The sequence below is a fragment of the Varanus komodoensis genome, unplaced genomic scaffold, assembly GCF_004798865.1.
Source record: "Varanus komodoensis strain SLA01 unplaced genomic scaffold, ASM479886v1 scaffold1, whole genome shotgun sequence".
Taxonomy (NCBI): Eukaryota; Metazoa; Chordata; class Lepidosauria; order Squamata; family Varanidae; genus Varanus; species Varanus komodoensis.
The window spans coordinates 76,029,054-76,045,871 of NW_025335268.1; the positions used below are offsets into that span (position 1 = coordinate 76,029,054).

Consider the following 16,818-nt stretch of genomic DNA (forward strand, 5'->3'; position numbering starts at 1 on the left):
GCGTCCCCTCAAGTGCCAGCACCCGCCCCGGCCCAGCACAGCAGGGCCCTCTGTGGCCGCCAGCAAGGCCACCGCTGGCTGCCCCAGCACGGCACGGCCACCAGCACCCTCTGCCACCCCTGAAGGCCAACGCATCCGCTCCGCAAGAGTGTCGGCGATGCACCAGCTGGAACGGCAGCCACTCCGCCCAGTCAGCGGATGCCCACATCAGAGACCGGAAGTTCAACAGGCGTGTGCAAATGTGACCACAGCCAGTCTGCTCAGCCACAGACCCCTCCCCCCAATGCACCTGCCTTGGAGACAAAGGCCATCCAGAGACGGGCGGGCAGGCGGCCCTGCGCTTGGACGCCCCACGGGCACCGCCGCTCGGCCCCAGGAAGCCACAGCCCGAGAACTCTGAGTCCAGGCAATCCTTGTGGCCGAGGCTGCCGCGGGGCAAGAGGGACCCCGAGCGTTCCCCAGGCGTGGCCCCAGCAGAGGCAGTGGAGTCCGCCCCGCTCCCCCCTTCCAACCGCTGCGTGATCCAGATCGGCTCTGTGCCGGTACCAAGACAGCCAGCCTGAAGGGCCCCGTGGCAGCACAGGCACCGGCCTGAAGGGCCCCATGGCAGCACAGGCACCGGCACGGGCGCTCACGCAGCTGCTTCGTGGCTGCTTCTTCTGAGGTCTGAAGGCTTGGACAGCCTGACCTTTCAAAGCAGGCTTTGCAAGCTCGGGAGTGTTAAGGCCGCCCTGACTTCTGGCAGATCGGGCAGCCCGTGGTCAGAGCCCGAGCAGCGGTGCGACGGATCCTGGCACCAGGCACGCCTCGCGCAGTGGGGCCAGACTGACCGCCCCGCGAGTGGTGCGCAGCCCGCCCACAGCACTTCCCAGGCCCCTCCCAAGGGCGCTGGGAGCGGGTCTGGCACACGCCAGGCAGCGGGCACAGTGCAGCTCGTGTACCCGCAGCTGCATCAGCGCCAGCGCCGTCGGCCCAGCCAGCAGCGCCTCCCGGGCCACGCTGGGGAGACGCGACTTCAGGACGGAGGGCCTGCTACCCTGGGCTCGCCTGCATGAGGGAAGAGCGAACGCCACAAGTCGTGCACAAGAGACCAGGCATTTCCCCCTTCAGGAGGACAGCCAAGCAGCCCTGCGGGGGGGCGGAGGCAGCCCATTCTCCCAAGACCCCAGGAGGGCCCCTCGGCCACAGTAGAGAAGCCATTCCCAAGGCTGCCAGTAGACCCTCGACCCCACTCTAGCAACGAGCTTGAGCCTGGAACTGCCTCTTTCCTGGGGCCACACGTTGAGAAAGGCAGGCCCGTCGCAGGGCCCAGCGAGGACGGGCAGGCGCTCTCGTCCCTCTTCCTTCTTCCTGCTGCCGGAGCGCTGGACGCCCTGCCTCCACCCGCTTGGCAGTCCCTCTCTGTGCAAGGCAGGAAGCTCCCCCCCCCCCCACAAATGAGTGCCACTGGGATGCACTGTGCCTGGGCCACGCAGGGCTAAAGCTCGTCCCTGCTCTGTACAAGCTGCCCTTTTCCTTCCGTCCCAAGCACTGTGCGCGATTGTGAGTGCCAAGCGAGGCCCCTTCTCCCTGGCTGCGCGCGTTAAAACCCCGGCCACAGATCCCAGCCCCACAGGGGTGCTCAGGAGGGCTGGGGCTCCTTCTGAGGGCTCTGCTCCCCAGGATAACCTGGCGCAACAGCAGCATCTACCTATCTTCCCTCTCCAGGCAGGAAGGCCAAGCGGCTGCCTGGCCATCAAGGAGAGGGGCCGTGGCAGCCACCGAGGACGCACCTGCGGGCCGCTGCCCTGCAGGCCATTTGGCCCGAGCCCACCCCAAAGGGCGAACACAGGGAGGAAAGGCCAGAGGACCCGGGAGGAATGGCTCCCCGCCCCCACAGCAGTCTGAGCCACGGGCACCTCTGCAGGCACCTCTGGCAGCCAAAGCGAATGGAATGGAAGGAAGCGGCAGAAACCCCCCGGGAGATTTGTACACGCGGCCTCGGCTGCAGCAATGGGCTCCCCTGCGGCCCTCCCAAGAGGCGCGTGCTGCTACACAGGTGCAAGGCCACCCGCCAGGAAACCCCTCGCCCTCCTCGCGGAAGGAGCACAGGTTCCCCCAGGGCTGCAAGCGCTCTCCGACCTGCCCGTGTGCCTCTCGCCAGGAAGCGCCTGCGGACCCACAGGCCACAGCCAAGGGGTTTGGCCCTCTGCAGTCCTGCACGGGGGTGGGGGTGGGGGTGGGCAGGAACGGGCCCTGGGCCTTCTGCCGGCACGGTGGGTGCCCCGCTTCCAAGCACAGACCACTCCCCGGGATTTCTGTCTCCAGGCTCCCCCACACAGGAAAGGCACCGGCATTCCTGCCAAGAGGACGGTGCAGAACCGGCGGAGGCGCCTGCTCGGCTGCAGCCGTGCGCAGAACTCGGCAGCCAAAGCACATTTCCAAGGGCAGCTGCTGCCACACCAGGTGGCCAAGCCCCTTTGCACGGCGCGCCTGCGTTGCCCGCTGCCCCGGGGGCTTTCCCGATAGCACTGCTGAGCGGAGAACGCAATTCGCTCTCCCACACAGGCCCCTCACTGGCGTCCCCAGGCCGGACCGGTGCGCTTTCCTCACGCGCAGATGCAAGGGGGCGACACTGGGATGGTGCGACCCGCTGCCCAGCAACAGCGGGGGGCTGGCCCGGCGGCCTTCGTGGCCCCTTCCCACTCTGCCGGTAGCCCCTGCAGTATTCCAGAGGACGGACCGGGCTAGCAGACGGCGGTCTAGAGTCGCAGATGCAGGAGGCTTGGCGTGCGGAAGAAGGTGGCACAGCCCCACCCAGGCAGCCCCTGCACCCCACGCCACACGCAAGGGCTCACAGAATCCTCGAGCCGCGGAGGCCACTGGGCCCAACTGCGCTCCACGCGAGACCCCAAGCTAAGCATCCCTCCCAGGAGGCTGTCCAACTGCCCCGCAAAAGCCTCCGGCGTGGGAGAGCTCACGGCCGCCCTAGGCCATGGGCTCTGTCCCCACTCCGCTCTGACGGTGAGGACGTTTTCCCTGATGGTCACCCAGAATCTGGCTTCCTGCAACTTAAGCCCATTATTCAGGGACCCACACTCTGGAGGGCTGGGGAGAGACCCTGCCCTTCCTCTCTGCGACAGCCTTTCCAGTGCGAAACGTGCCCGGCTCTCTCCAGCCCTCCTCACAGGGCTTTGCTTGCAGTCCCTGTGCCATCCTTGTTGCCCTCCTCCAAACCCCTTCCGGAATCTCTGCCTCTCTCTTAAACTGCGGTGCCCAGAACTGGACCCATGACTCCAGATGAGGCCTCGCCAGGGCTGGTTAAAGGGGGACGAGGACTTCGTGTCATTTGGAAGCGATCCTTCTATTAAGGCAGCCAAAAATAGCATTTGTCCTTTTTGCAGCCACATCGCATTGTTGACACATTCAGCTTGTGATCTACAACTCACTTGCAGCACTGCTGAGCCAAGTACGGTGCCTTTGGTTCCCTTTTCCTAGTTGCAGAACTTGGCACTTGTCCCGTCTGAATTTAATCTCAGTCTGTTGCTGTCAGCCCAGAACTCCGGTCTACCAAGACTTCTTTGAAGTCTGTTCCTGTCCTCCAGAGTGATAGCCGCCCCACCCAATCTTGTGCCATCTGCAAATCTGATCGGGATTCCTTGTGCTTCTTCATCCAAGGCATTAATTAAACGACTGAAGCACGCCGGACCCCGAACTGAGCTTGCAGCACCCACTTGTTATGTCTCCCTGGTCTGAGGGGGTTTGGAGCACCCCGAGTCTGGTTCTGTGGGCCGCTGTGGAGCCCCCCGAGAGCTGCCCCACTGAGCCCGCCTTTGGCCGGTTCCCTGAGCAGAATGGCATGGGGCACACTGTGGAAAGCTGCAGCCCGCAGTGGCCGGCCTTCCTCTGCTGGCCCAGGCGACCTAGAGTGGCCATGCCTGGAGAGCCACCTGGGGGCACCTGCAGCTATGGGGCCAGCCCTTTCACCTGCACAGCTCCACCCCGCACATACCTTGGCCACAAACTGCTTGTCCTTCTGATCCAGGCTGGCTGTGGGGGGCACATAATCCCTCCAGATCCGCAGCTTGCGCTCTTTCGCGTACCTGGTGTCCAGGACGAAGAGGAGGAGAGAAGAAGCTCAGGCGCGCCGGCATGGCCACCCTGCCCACAAACCCAAGAGGCCCTCCAGGCGGCCTTGTCCCCGTTTCCTGGCACTCACCCTCAGGAGCATCCGCCCGCCCCCGGCTGCCCCTGCCGTGAGGAGGAACCTGGGACTCACTTCCGCAGGCGCGTCCTCCAGCTCTGGAGCAGACGTCCCGCAGGGGGACAGGAAGAAAGGGGCTTGGCTGTGGGCCCCCACCTCCTGCATGTGGAGCAAGTGCAGGGCACACGCAGCCGGGGGGCACGGCTGGAGGACGCAGGGCTGGAGGGGCCGGGTGGGCCGGGACGGGCCGGGGCGGGCCAGAGGTGGGGCAGGCATGAACCTTCCACCCACAGGATGAGCAGCTCTGCTGAAGCGGGGCCCGGCCGGGGTGCTCCTCAGCCAGGGGCTGCCCTGGGCCAGGGGACCTGCACCTGCCACCTGCATCCCCTGCGCCCCCCAGGGCTCAGGGAGCTCCTCAGCTGCACTTCCGCAGGGCCACTGCATGGTCAAGGCGGCCACGTGCCTCGTGGCCAGGGCTGGCCAGCCCCTCTCCTGCGCAGGCCCTGGAGCGGCTTCCCGGGCCCACTCAAGGCACTGCTGCAGACTCTGAGAGCCTTTCAAGCCTGGGTCAGGCAGGAGCAGCAGCTTATTAACACCACTTTGGTCAGTCAGTGAAGTGATCTTTGCCTCCACAAATCCAAGAAAAGGCACCATGCTTGCTCTTTGGACAATATGCGCAGGGACAAATCCCGGCAGGCAGAGCTGCCGAGGACGAAGCCAGCCCTCTACACGAGAGGGCAAGGCCCCCGCCTTTCGCAGGGTGGCACTCGCAGCAAAACTCTTTAGGAACACGTGAAAATGGCCTGCGAGGGAGGAGAGGCCACGCCGTTCCGACAAGTGGCCATCAACGCAGGCCTGGTGGGGGTGGGAGCAGGAAGGGGGGCTTCGCGTGGAAACTCCGCAGCCACGAAGGCCACCAAGTGAGGCTCCACCACGGTGCGGAGTCCACGGTGTGACGCTGCAGAAAAGAGCGAGCCACCGCTGCTTCAGCCCACTCCCGCCCGGAGGGCCACCAGGTAATCCCGGCTGGGGGGATCCACACTCTTACTTTTGGCAGCCGACAGAGGACTTCTTAAAGCCCATGTGGCAAATTTCAGCAGAGAGGGAGACCCAGATATCACGGCTGCCCAGATTTCCAGCAGGGCTTTTAAAAAGCAACCAGGAAACCAGTCCAAGAGGCAGTTGGACCATCGGACGATAACCGAAGGAGGGAAAGGAGATGGCCGAGAAGCTGAATGGATTCATCCGCCCGCATAGCGGAGGTCACAGGGCAGGCGCCTATGCCTGAGCTTAAGTCCTCAGGAAAGAAACCTGAGGAATTAAGGGAGATGCTGGTGACAAAGGACGCCATTGTCAACCTTACCGACAACTGGATGTTAATAAACCACCAGGTGGGCCAGATGAAACCTGCTCTGGGGTCTCAAAGAATCGAACAGGAAATTAAGTACTGCACATGCAGAAGCTGCAAACAAGCAGCGGCTCCTTCTCCTGGCTCGGCCAAGCTGGGAAGCCTGAGGTTGGGGGCAGGGCAAACGTCCTTCTGGAACCAACCAAGCGGCGGGGGGCCGCTCACCGCAGCCTCTCCCAAGAGCCCGGCAGAGGGAGGGCAGGCGGGCAAGAGGTACCTTTCAGCCGCTCGCAGCTGCTCAGCACCTCGCGTGTAGACGGCAATGGACCAGTCAACGCAGCGCGCAAACCCCTCCTTCAGGAGCAGCTCCGTGATGTTCCCATTCTGGAGTGGAGTGAGAAGAGCGATCCTCACAACGGGCCCCGGTGCCCGCCCTGGCAGCCCTCTGCCCACGAGAGCCAGCAGGCACGCGAGGCACAGCCGCCGCCGCCAGCCCAAAAGCACAGCCCGGTTCTCGCCCCTCAGGCTCACCCTCCTGGGCCCTCTCAGGGCTCTACCAGGAAACCCTTCTCTACTTCCCAGGTTTAAGGGATCCACACAGACAAGTGGGCAAGGCATGAAGCCAGGCAAGAGGTCCCCCACCGCCTGGCTTGTACCTCGAAGGGAACAGCGGGGGGTCACCCCCTTCCTCAGGAGAATCACCATCAAGGGGAAGGGTCTGCGGTCCCTGAGGCTCTGGGAAGGAGCCTGCTCGGCAGCTCTCCCAGCCCACACCTCTCCATGCGCTGCCCGCTTGGGTCCCGGCAGCTCTTATTGCCTCCGGCCGCCCAAGCTTGCCCTTCCCCTCGTTTGCCTGAGCTGTGCTTCCTGGCTGCCCCCTCCCCACATCCTGGGCACGGGCCTGCTGCCCCAGCTCGCACACACACGGGGGGGGGCAGGGCAGCCTCCACTCCTCCCTCCCAGGACACTTCTGGAAGACCGTGCAAGCCTCAGGCTGCTGCCCCAGGACAAGTCCTGTGCCGGCCCAGCACTTTCGCCCACAGGAAGGATTCGACCGCCGCGCCCTGAGGGCTGGCCCCACCACCTCACGAAACCCCAGGGAGGGGCAGCCGACCCACCAAGTCACCGTCGGCGCGTCCCCCCTCCCCCCTCCGGCCGCTCACCGGGTGCAGGAGCGTGCCCAGGATGTTCTGGTTGTGGCAGCTCTCCAGGACGATCTGCACATCTCGCTGCAGCAGCCGCGACTCCGTGAAGAACTTGGCCTCCGCCGCGAAGGGCTCCAGCGTCTCCGTGCCGTCCGCCTCCCGCTTGAACGTGGGGCACTGGGGCAAGACGGGCACCGTTCCTGGCCGGGCTCGCTGGGCTGGGCAGCGGGGCAGCAGGGCCGCCAGCGAGGGGCACCCCAGAGGCCACGGTGGGCCAGGCCACGGCCCGTTCGCACGGTGGCAGAGCAGCTGCCGCGGGATCCCCCACGCAGGGGCTGCAAGTCCCCCCCCCGCCCAAGCTCCTCAGCGACTGGGCTGAGTGGGCAGGCCACCCCTGGGAAGGGAGGCTGCGCCCAGCTGCACGGCTGGCCGCCGCCTCCTCCGGAGCCTCTCGGTCGGCATGGGCTCCAGCAGCAGCCCGGCCGGCCCTGCCATTACCACTGAACTCGGAGGGGGCCGGCCTGCACTTGGGCCGAGGCTCCTCACAGAGCGCCGCGAGCCGGGGGGCCGGTGGCCAGATGCAGCACGCGGCCCGTCCAGTGGGAGCAGCCAGAACTCCAGTGTCGCCAGGGACGGGCACACCCGCGTCCGCCGGCCCTCGTCCCCAGCAATCCGGCAGAGCCTCCAGCTCCGCATTCCAGGTTCGGGCGCTGCCCCAGAAAAGATCCCCCACACACCCCGAAAAGCCCCTCCAGGCTGCCCGTGATTGGGGCAGGGGGCGGGGGGGCAGGATGCACACCTTGATGCCGGAAAGCATGACCGTGACCAGGTAGTAGTCGGGGAGAAGCAGGGCTCGGACCACGCTGCCGTCGCGGACGTGCTCGATGATGGCTGCGAGAGAAGCAGGTGCTCAGCCCCCTCGCGTGTGGGGCTGCCCGGCACGCCCCACACGCCTCAGGCCAGGCCCTCCCCAGCAAGCCGCGCCGCACCACCCCGAGCACGCGCCCCCCTGCCCCGCTTCCTGCCTCGGCAAGCGGCCCACCATTCACAGGCTTCTGGTGCATGGAGTCCACGAAGTGGCGGGGGTTCTCCAGGGTGTACTTGAGGTCCCGCACCGTGTGAGCACCTGACCCTTCGCTCCACATGCCCTTCTTGGCAATCCTGGCTTGCTCCTCCAGCTCGGCCAATCTGCTCTGCTCGGGGCTGCGGGGAGAGTTTTCCTATCACATGGCGAGCAGTAAAGGCTGCAGATGGGGGGGTGCACGGTGAGGACGGCGACCACCCCGGCCCCCCAGCAAAGCGAGCCCGGCTGCTGGACCCACCGCCATCCGACGCTCTTGGGACCAGAAGGCCCTGGCAGCTCCCCCGACTGCGGGGACATCACCGCATGCAGCTTGAACTCCCCCGCAGGCCTCAGCAGTTGCCCGTGCTACTGACTGTGGGGCTCTTCTGGATCAGGTCCCTGGGCTGGGACATCCAGGGCTGGCGGAAGCCGCCTCCCTCCCAGCCTGGAGAGCCGGTGCAAGAGGACGGTGCTGGGAGCAGCCTCGGAGGACGCGGGCTGAAGTGCCGACGAGGCATCGCTGCCCCGGTCTCCATCTGCAGGCTTCAGGGGACGGCTGAATGGGCGCCTGCTCTCAGCAACGGCCCGGCAAGGGCTTGGTCTTTGCCAGGCAGCGGAGCCGCCCCGAACGGTCCACACGCAAAGGGAGGTGCTCCGGACAGGCTGGCACTGCCCCACAGGGCCGATTTCCGGCCTGGGGTGCTCACGGCCCATCTGTGTCACGGAGGGCAGACGTGTTCACTCATTCTAGAGACCGGCTGCTGCGGCTCCCTCACTTCCTGCACACAACCAGGAGGGGCTCACCACCTCCGCTGGCCCCAGGCACCAAACGGCCCGGCCCTAGGTGGCCAGGCCCCTGCTGGGCTACCTCGCTGATGCAGACCGCAGCCAAGAGGATGCCCGCCACTGGGAAGGTCCACAGGCGCCGAAACCCTTCTGTGGCTCAGGCCATCCTCGTGGGCCGGCATCAGCCTCCGAGGCCCCTGCGTGCAGACCGGGGCCCCCACAAGCCGGGCTCCACCCGGCAACCTGCTCAGCTGCAGGAGCAGCCGCCTGCTTCCCGCCCCCCTCAGCCCGCCCAGCGGCAGGTGGAGAAGCCCTGGCACATCCTCCGGCCCCTCGGCAACAGGAGGCAGAATTGGAATCTGCCACAGAGCTGCCGCCTTCCCTGCCCCTCTGTGTCAATGCCTTACAGGCCGACTGTTTCAACAGTGCAGGCCGCCCTGGAAAAAGTGCCGTCAAGGGAGGGGGCTGCGCATGTGGCCGTTGGTGCACGGAGCGGGGAGAGAAGGGGGCACGCCTGGGGCGCCAAGGGCGCTCTTACAACCAAGCTCCAGCAGCGGCGGCGGCGGCGGCACCTGCCACTCCACGTGAAGCCCAGTGGCGTGGCCAGGAGGGTTCAGGAGGGTTTCCGCCACGAGGGCCCACTCCCTCCCCATCTGCGAGAACTGGGGCGACGGAGGCTCCCGCGGGCAGAGCAGAGCTGTTTCCTCCCACCGAGTCCCGCCACCCGAGCAAGCGCCACCCCCTTCCGGGCAGACGGGCAGCCGCGGAGAGTGCCAGGGCCAGGCAGCCATGCGTTTCAGGTGCAGCAGCTGCGCTTCTGTAGGCCCGCAGCCATTTCCTCCCAAACGCCACAGGTCATGGAGCTCCCCCCACGGGGCCGGCCATGACTGGCCTCTTCCTGCACGTGGCCTGCTGGGAAAGCACCCGCAACCCAGGACGGCACCAGCCAGGTCCCTCGCCATGGCGCAACCGGCCACCCCGGGCCACGGCTTCTTCTGCAGAACCCAGGACAGCTGCTGGAGACTGGCCGAGGCCCGGCCGGCTGAGCCCCACGGCTCCGGCTGCTTCAGAGGGCTTCCAGAATAACCTTGTGCACCTCCAGCCGCGTCACCGGATTCCCCAGGCAGCTCTCGCACGAGGCCGGCCAGGAGGGGAGGCCAAGCCTCACCCGTCCCCCACTGCCGGCCCCGTGCCAATTCGGCAGCAGCCAGCCTGCCAGGAGAAGCTGCATTGTGCCGCGTGCCCACTGCAAGCTGCGGCTGCTGCCCCCATGGCGCCCCCTCCCGAGGGCCTGCAAGAGACACCGGTCCACTCGCGGCCTCTCGTCCTGGCGGACGCCTCACAGGGACGAGGCCAGGCAGCACCAGGAGCCTCCGGCCCAGAGGCCCACCTGCCCTGCTGGGCTGCAGCCGGCGGCAGTCTCAGCACCTCCCCGTGTGCCTCTGGGCCTTTGCCTTCTGCCTCACCCGCTGGAACGGGGCCCTCGGGAACTGAGATCCCGCTCGATCCCGTGCCCAAAAGTGGTTCAACAGCCTGGCGCCTGCTGTTCCCAACCAGAAGGCCAGAAAAGGGTCAGCCACTGCAGTGCCCAGAAGTCCGGCATCTGCCCAGCACTGGGATCAGCCGGGAAGCCAAGTGGAAGGTCCCCTTCCAAGAACTTCTTCCCAGCTGACCCCACCCCACCCCACCCCAGAATTTGCCAGGAAGCCTTCGCTCGGAGGCGCTTGCAAAATCCCTCTGGAAGCACACTTACTTGCTGGCACGGATTCCCTCCCGGCGGCTGGCCAGTCCTTCTGCCACCAGCGACTCCGCAATGTTCTCCCCGGTTGTATCTGGCAAGAGGAGGAACGGCAGCATTAGCGGGGAAGCACGGCTCCTGCCAAGGGCCGGCGGGTGGCCAGAACCCAGCCAGAGCACCCTGGGCCACGGCGCAGCGGGGCACTGGCCTCTTGCCCCTGCCCCCCACCCTGCCTCTCGGATCACGCTGGTGCGCCTGCCCCCACCCCTGCCCCCCACAATGCTGTGTGCGAGGCTGCAAGCGCCACACTTCAAGCACAGAGGTGGAGGCAGCTCCTCACACACCGGAGAGTGCAGGTGGGGACGCACCGCCCAGAGGATTCGGCACGGAGCAGAGGCTGTGCCCACGGACGTCCCCCCAGAGGGCTCCCTCACTTCTTCCCGCAGCAATGTGGACGGCCCACTGCCGCCTGCTCTGCGAGGAGCATCATCTCCCGAGCCCCTGCCGCTGCCCCCACGGCCAAGGACAAGAGCGCGAGGCCCTGCTGCCGGCCAAGCCTGCCCAGGAGACGGCCAGCCAAGAATGCCTGATGGCCAGCGGCACCCCTCAAGCCAGGGGAGGCAGCAGCCACGACGAAAGCGGCCCGGCCATGCCCCCACCTGGCTGCACGCCCTGGCTAGTGCCCAGCCATGCCAGCTGCAAGCGAGCAGCCTGCGGGGCCGGCCGCATCCGCTCCAGTCGCCGGCTTCGCGCAGTGACACACCCCGTGGCTGTTCAGCCCCATCCCCCCCACAGAACCTCTCCTGGTGCACCAGGGCCCCACATTTGGCTTCCCTGCAGGGAAAGCCGCTGCGGCACAGAGCCACTGTGGCCCCCTTCCTGAGCCTCCGACTGCCACTGGATCAAGGACGGCAAGAGCAACGGGACACACGGCCCTGAAGGCTGTGGGAGGAGGCAGTTCTGTGACCCCGAAAGACTAGACTATGCCAGTGCCTGCTTACAGTTCTGTGAAATGTGCTAGAAAGGGGAGCTGTTCTTCCCTCAGGGCTCCATTTTGCCTACTCTGTGCATGGAGACTTTTTCTGCAAAATGAAGCCTTTTTCCACTTCACCCGAGCGGTTTACTGGTGGCTGCCATGCCAAGGCAAGCGGGGGGGGGCAGCGTCCTGGGGGGGGGAGGGCTGATTCCCCACATTCTGCTCCTGCCCAGAGACTTCCTGGGTCACGTGGCTCATCCTGTGACAGCGGCAGGCAAGGGGCCACTCATGGCAGAGCCCAGCTGACTGGGAAGGTTGCGCTGGTTCAAGGAAAGCTTAGACGAAGTGACCGTGCAGAGGAATGGGTCTGAGAGAGAAGAAACAGCGCTGAGGGAGAGGGAGGCATCTGGGGGGCGTCATGACAGGCCAGGCGTTGGGAGAGGCCGCCCCACCCCACAAGCCGTCAGCAGAGAGGTGGCAGCAGCTGACTTCTGCTTGGCCAGCAATTGTGACGTTTGTCTCTTTCTGCATGGGAGAAGTTCATCAGGAAGAACTCCTGAGGCATCGGCATCCTTAATGTGGCAGAGGACAGAAAACTGAAGCGGAACCGCAGCGTGGCCAGACAAAGGCCTCTGAAGCTTTATGGTCAGCGGCCAGCACAGGCGACAGGATGCGCAGGCCTCAAGCACCCCCGAAGAAGCTGCGGAGGAAGATTTGGCTGGGACAGAGCCCTGGGGACCTCCCTTCCAGGGTGCTCAGCAGAGGACCCCGCAAGGAGAGGCTGGCTCTGCAGAGCAGGACCACAGCACCCCTCCCTGGCGAGCCTCTGCTTGCCACATACACGGCCGGGGGGCTTACAGCAGCTGGGAGGGCGGCTTCAGCCGGCACCACAAAGGGCAAGAGGAAAACCCCAGCCGGGTCAGTGCTAGAAGCCACAGAGGCTGGCGTTTCAAGCCCAGCTGCCACTGCCCAGAGCTACCCTGGCACACACAGCAGCCTCTGCCGGGACCCTACACAGACGTCTTGTCCACTTTGTCACCCTGAGCTGCCGCTGCAGCAAGAGGCAAGACAACGCCGGGGCTCAGACCGGCCACCTTCAGGCGACAGAGCTTGGCACTGCTGCCCCGACTCGCTCACCTTTGCCCAGGTAGACCATTCCATACTCGCGGCCTTGTGGGGTCTTGTACTCCACCGTGAAGCACACCTCCTTCCCAATGAGCTTCTTCCGCAGGAACTCACGGGCCGGAAATCCCCAGGGCTTTGGGAGGAAAGGGAGAGCCTCAGACGGGTGCCATTGCCACTGCTTTCCCCTCGTGAGGCACCCACGGCAGCTCACGCACTCTCCTCCACGGCGTTGTCTCCTTGCCCTGGACTGAGAGGCAGGGCCTGAAACAGCCCTTCCCCGGGCCTAGGACTTACTCGCAGCAAACTCAGAGCGCAGCCCCAGAAGCTTCCGCAGGCCCCAATCCCAGCACAGCTGCGCCCAGGGAGTCGTATGGGGCAGAATGTTTTTCTGTGCTTTATGTTTCCAGTGGATTTTTCCCCATTTCTTAGGTTGATTAGATGCTAGTTAAGTGCACAGTATTGGGCAGGCCCAAGTTTTAGCTGGTACTTGCTTAGGTGGTTGCCCCAGTAAGGCACGGCACTACACACACAACTCAGAGTGAAGCTTTTATATTTTATGCTTGTTTTATTTATATAAGCCGTTTCTATACTTCTCAACAGCCAAATCGCTCTGAGCAATTCACAACAACATATTAAGAGCTCAAGCTAAAGTAGGCATGTTAAAACTTCGTTTGAAAGCGCTGCCGCCCAAGCAAGTGAGCCGAGGCCCGAGGCACCCGGCACCCTCCTCCAGCCAGGCCTTCCGGCCACGCCATGCGGCACAGGCTCCGTCCTCGGCTATCTCTGCGGAGGGGGAGCCTGAACTTTGCACAGCCGGCAAAGAGGCCTGGGGACCCCCACCAGGCCTGGCTGTTCTGCGGCTGTTTGCCACCGGACAGCACCACATACCTCATCCGGCGTGTCCTTGCTGTCCGGCTGCCCTGCTGCGGCCCGGCGTGCGAGATTCCCGGCCCGGATGTTGCTGAGATTGATCTGTTTCTCGGGAGGTGGTCCTCCGCGCGGCTGTCCTCGAACTATGATGGCACAGCCTGAAAGAACCTGGAAGGAAGCGCAAGAGGGCATCAGGTGGCAGAGGCGGCGGCAGCCAGAAGGGCCACGGCGCCGAAGGCAGTTCAAAGCAGTGCGCACCCGTCCACAGGACGGCAGCTCAGACTCTTCTCTCAAGGCAGCGCCAGCATCAGTCCCGGGTCCGAGAGCCTGGGGCTCACCCAGTGCACAGCCCACATCGCCTGCTTCTGCTTGGACCTCAGTACGTCCACCCAGGTGCTCCACGGGAGCCACAGCTGAAGGAAGAGAGGAGCCCCCACCCAGGCCAAACTCCCTGCCCAGCTCTGCCTGCTCCCCATCAGTGGCGGCAGCTCCCCAGATTCAAAGGGCCTTTGAACTAGAAACACGAGCCCAGTCCTCTTCAAAGCCAGCATGGCAGCCACTCCTTCCCAGGGTAGGCTTCCTCTCAGAACATCTCTCCCGCTCCTCGCCGGCTCACTTGTGCTTCTGGCCGCTCACAGGAAGAACTTCAGGCAAAGCCAGCACTGGCCAAGCTGTGCAAAACGGCCCGCTCAGACCGGCACACGGAGGCGGAGGCCCCGCTGCCTGGACAGGCCGAGCCGTCTCTCCCACAGCTCCTCACCAGGGCAAGAGGAGCTGCTGGTGAACAGGGCCAGGCACCTACAGGTCTGAGCACCCACCCACTCCCAGCAGATCTGAAAGCACGATTACCACAGTTCAGCCCCCAACTGGTGCAGGGGGCTCTCTGGAGCCCATTCCACGGAAGCCACTAACTGGCCATCCCTGTGTCTCCTTCATGAGAACACGAGCAGAGCCATGCAGAATCGGTCCCTGGGTCCTTCTAGCCCAGCACTCCCGCAGGCCCACCAAGGCGGCATGTGAGCGAAACAGCCCACCACCCACGGTCCACGGCAACCGGGGCCCGCATGGCTGGTGTCCGCACGCTGCCTCTGGAGACAGCACGCAGCCATCCGGACCCGCAGCCACGGCAGCCTGCCTCCGGCATCCATCCATCCCCGGCCACGGCCTCCCAGACCGGCAGCCATCACTGCATCTCGGGGAGAGCCTTGTCCCGGCACCACGGCTGGCGCGCAGCAGGCACTGAGCGTGCCGGGCGCCTCCCAGCAGCTGCAGAAGGCCACGCAAGCCACGCAGCCACTGGGAAGCTGCCCACCAGTGCCCTCGGAACAAACACAAGCACGGCCCCAAGTGCCCTCAGACACGCCACCCGCGAGCTCCGCTGCAGCACTGCGAGCATTTGGTCCTGTGTACATGCCGCCCATCCTCCGCAAGGGCCAGGGAGGCATAAGTATCCCTTTGGGTGGCTCCAAACAGCTCTGAACACTTCGCACTTCAGACCGCCTGCCAAGAAAGCCCCGAGTGTCCCGCGTGCAGCCTCAGTCTGCTGGGGGGAACACGCAGCACGCCTCGGGCCAGTGCTTTCTGGGAGGCTCTGCCGCCCTGGCCCATCCGAGCTCCCTGGCCCCGACACAGCACAGGCAGGGAGAGGGGCTCAAGCAGCGGGCTTCTCAGAGCAAGCAGCTGAGCACTGCCCAACTCATTCGGACCGCAGGAGGCAAACCCCAGGTAGCTGCCTCACCAGGCACCGAGCCTTGCTGGAGGTGCGTCCAGTCCCAGACAACCATGTGGCCCTTCAGGCATCCTACTGCATGGGCACCCGGATCTCTCCCGCTCCCATGGTGGCCCTGCACAGCCGCCTCGCACTGCTGGCGTTGGTCACTACCCCCAAGGTCTCTTCACAGCTCACCTCTGGCTGGCCCGGGAGGCCCCCAGGCCTGCCGCACGGAAAAGCCCGCGGTGCAGCTGGAGCTCTCTGGGGGAGCAGTGTGGGGCGGAAGGGGCAAGGACGGGCTGCGATCCCCAAGACGGCTGGGCAGCGAGGCCACGGCGATCCCTCTTGCGTGCGCACAGGAGGCCTCCCTCGCCGCCGTCTGGGGAGCTCGAGCACAGCAGCAGGCAAAGGCCTGCCTCCAAGGCGAGACAAGCGGCACAGCTGAGAGCATCGACAGGCCCACGCAGGGGTCCCTGCCCACGCCAGCGCACCTTCGCGGGAGGAAAGCGGGCCCACCTCGTGCCCTAGGAAACCGGAAGCACCCGGAGCAGCAGCATCCCGGGGCTCCCATGCCAGCTTCCACTTTCACTTCTTCAGGGACACTTTTCCACGAGCAAATCCAAGTCCGCTGAGGGGGAGGGAAGCGAGTCCGCAGCCTGCAAAGCCACCCTCTCGCTCGCTCCCGATCGAGCTGCGGCCAGGCAGCCTGCAGGACCGACCCCAAAGTCTTCAGCGCTTCCCTCGCTGTGCCCCCGAACAGTTCGGGAGAGCTCCTCTCCCGCCCGCGGGGCAGAAGCGGCTGCAGGCAAAAGCCCCCGTGCGCCAGAAGGCTGCCCCGCCTGGAGGGCCGCCGACCCCGGAGCTCTCGCCCCGCAGCGCTGCACAGAACACGCGAAGCGGGCACGTGGACCTCCAGACTGCTGGAGTGCCATTCCCATCGGCCCCGGCCACTCTGGGCGATGTGTCGCCCAGAAGCATCCGGCGGCGGCTGACCCTGGCCGGAGGGCGGGTGAGTCAGCCCTCACGGCCATCCGACCACGGGCAGAGGCCTCCCCAGCCCCGGAGGCGGAAACCGGTCCTTCCGCGCGCGGAGCGGGGCGCCCCGCTGCCGGCCAGCAGCGCCCCGCTCCTCACAAGGGAGCCCTGCACCCAGCCGGGGCGGGGGCCCCGCTGCCGGTCGGGCCGCCGACGCTGCGAAGGGCAGCGGCCGCTCCGAGGAAGGTCGCGCGCGCGGCGGGAAGGCTCCCCGCGCGGGCTCGGCGCCCCGCGCTGCCACGTCCCGGGCGGAGGAGCGCCGCCTGCGCCGCCAGCTGCAGGGAGAGGGGGCGGCCGGCCCGCCCGGAGCGCCGCAGCGGCCACGGCAGGGCCGCGCGCGAAAGCCCCCCTCCCGTCGCCCACTCTGCACATGCTCAGGAGCACTCGCTACCATCTTGACGATGCCTCGCTGCAAGGCGGGGGCCGCGGCGGCGGCGGCGGCGGTCGAGGAGGCCATGGCGCCGGGCGAGCGGGCCGCGGTGGGTCGGCGGTGCGCGGGTCTGGGGTCTCCGGGCCGGGGGCCGTCGCGCGGCGAACAGCACGACAGGAGAGTCGGAGGGGAGGACGGGGCGGGGCCGCGCGCGAGCCTTTATTGCGCCCCGCCTCCCCGCGCACGCGCGGCTCGCGCGGGAGCCTCGCCCCCCGCGACGGAGAGCCAATCGGCCGACCCTCCAGCTGGCCGCGCCCTCCGCCCTCCCGGCCGGCCAATCCCCACGGCGAGCGGCGGCCATGGAGGGAACGGAGCGCGTTCAAACCAGGGCGTCGCGGAGGCGGAGGAGGGACTTCCGGGGCACGCAGGCAGAAGGACACGTCGGCAAAGAATGGCACGCGTCGCCGC

The 16,818-nt window shown here is 66.1% G+C and overlaps 1 protein-coding gene across 1 annotated transcript in view; it reads right to left on the reverse strand.

The window, feature by feature from the left end:
• SND1 (staphylococcal nuclease and tudor domain containing 1) overlaps positions 1–16,540 on the reverse strand; it is a 143,750-nt gene extending 127,210 nt beyond the window's left edge. Inside the window, exons 1-9 of the mRNA XM_044429680.1 lie at positions 16,372–16,540; positions 13,253–13,402; positions 12,377–12,497; positions 10,279–10,357; positions 7,719–7,879; positions 7,476–7,567; positions 6,695–6,853; positions 5,809–5,915; positions 3,992–4,082 (exon numbers count right to left, since the gene is read on the reverse strand). Coding sequence (XP_044285615.1) covers positions 3,992–4,082; positions 5,809–5,915; positions 6,695–6,853; positions 7,476–7,567; positions 7,719–7,879; positions 10,279–10,357; positions 12,377–12,497; positions 13,253–13,402; positions 16,372–16,437 — 1,026 coding nt within the window. The 5' untranslated portion in view covers positions 16,438–16,540. The remainder of the gene's footprint in view (positions 1–3,991; positions 4,083–5,808; positions 5,916–6,694; positions 6,854–7,475; positions 7,568–7,718; positions 7,880–10,278; positions 10,358–12,376; positions 12,498–13,252; positions 13,403–16,371) is intronic.
• Positions 16,541–16,818: the final 278 nt, after the last annotated feature.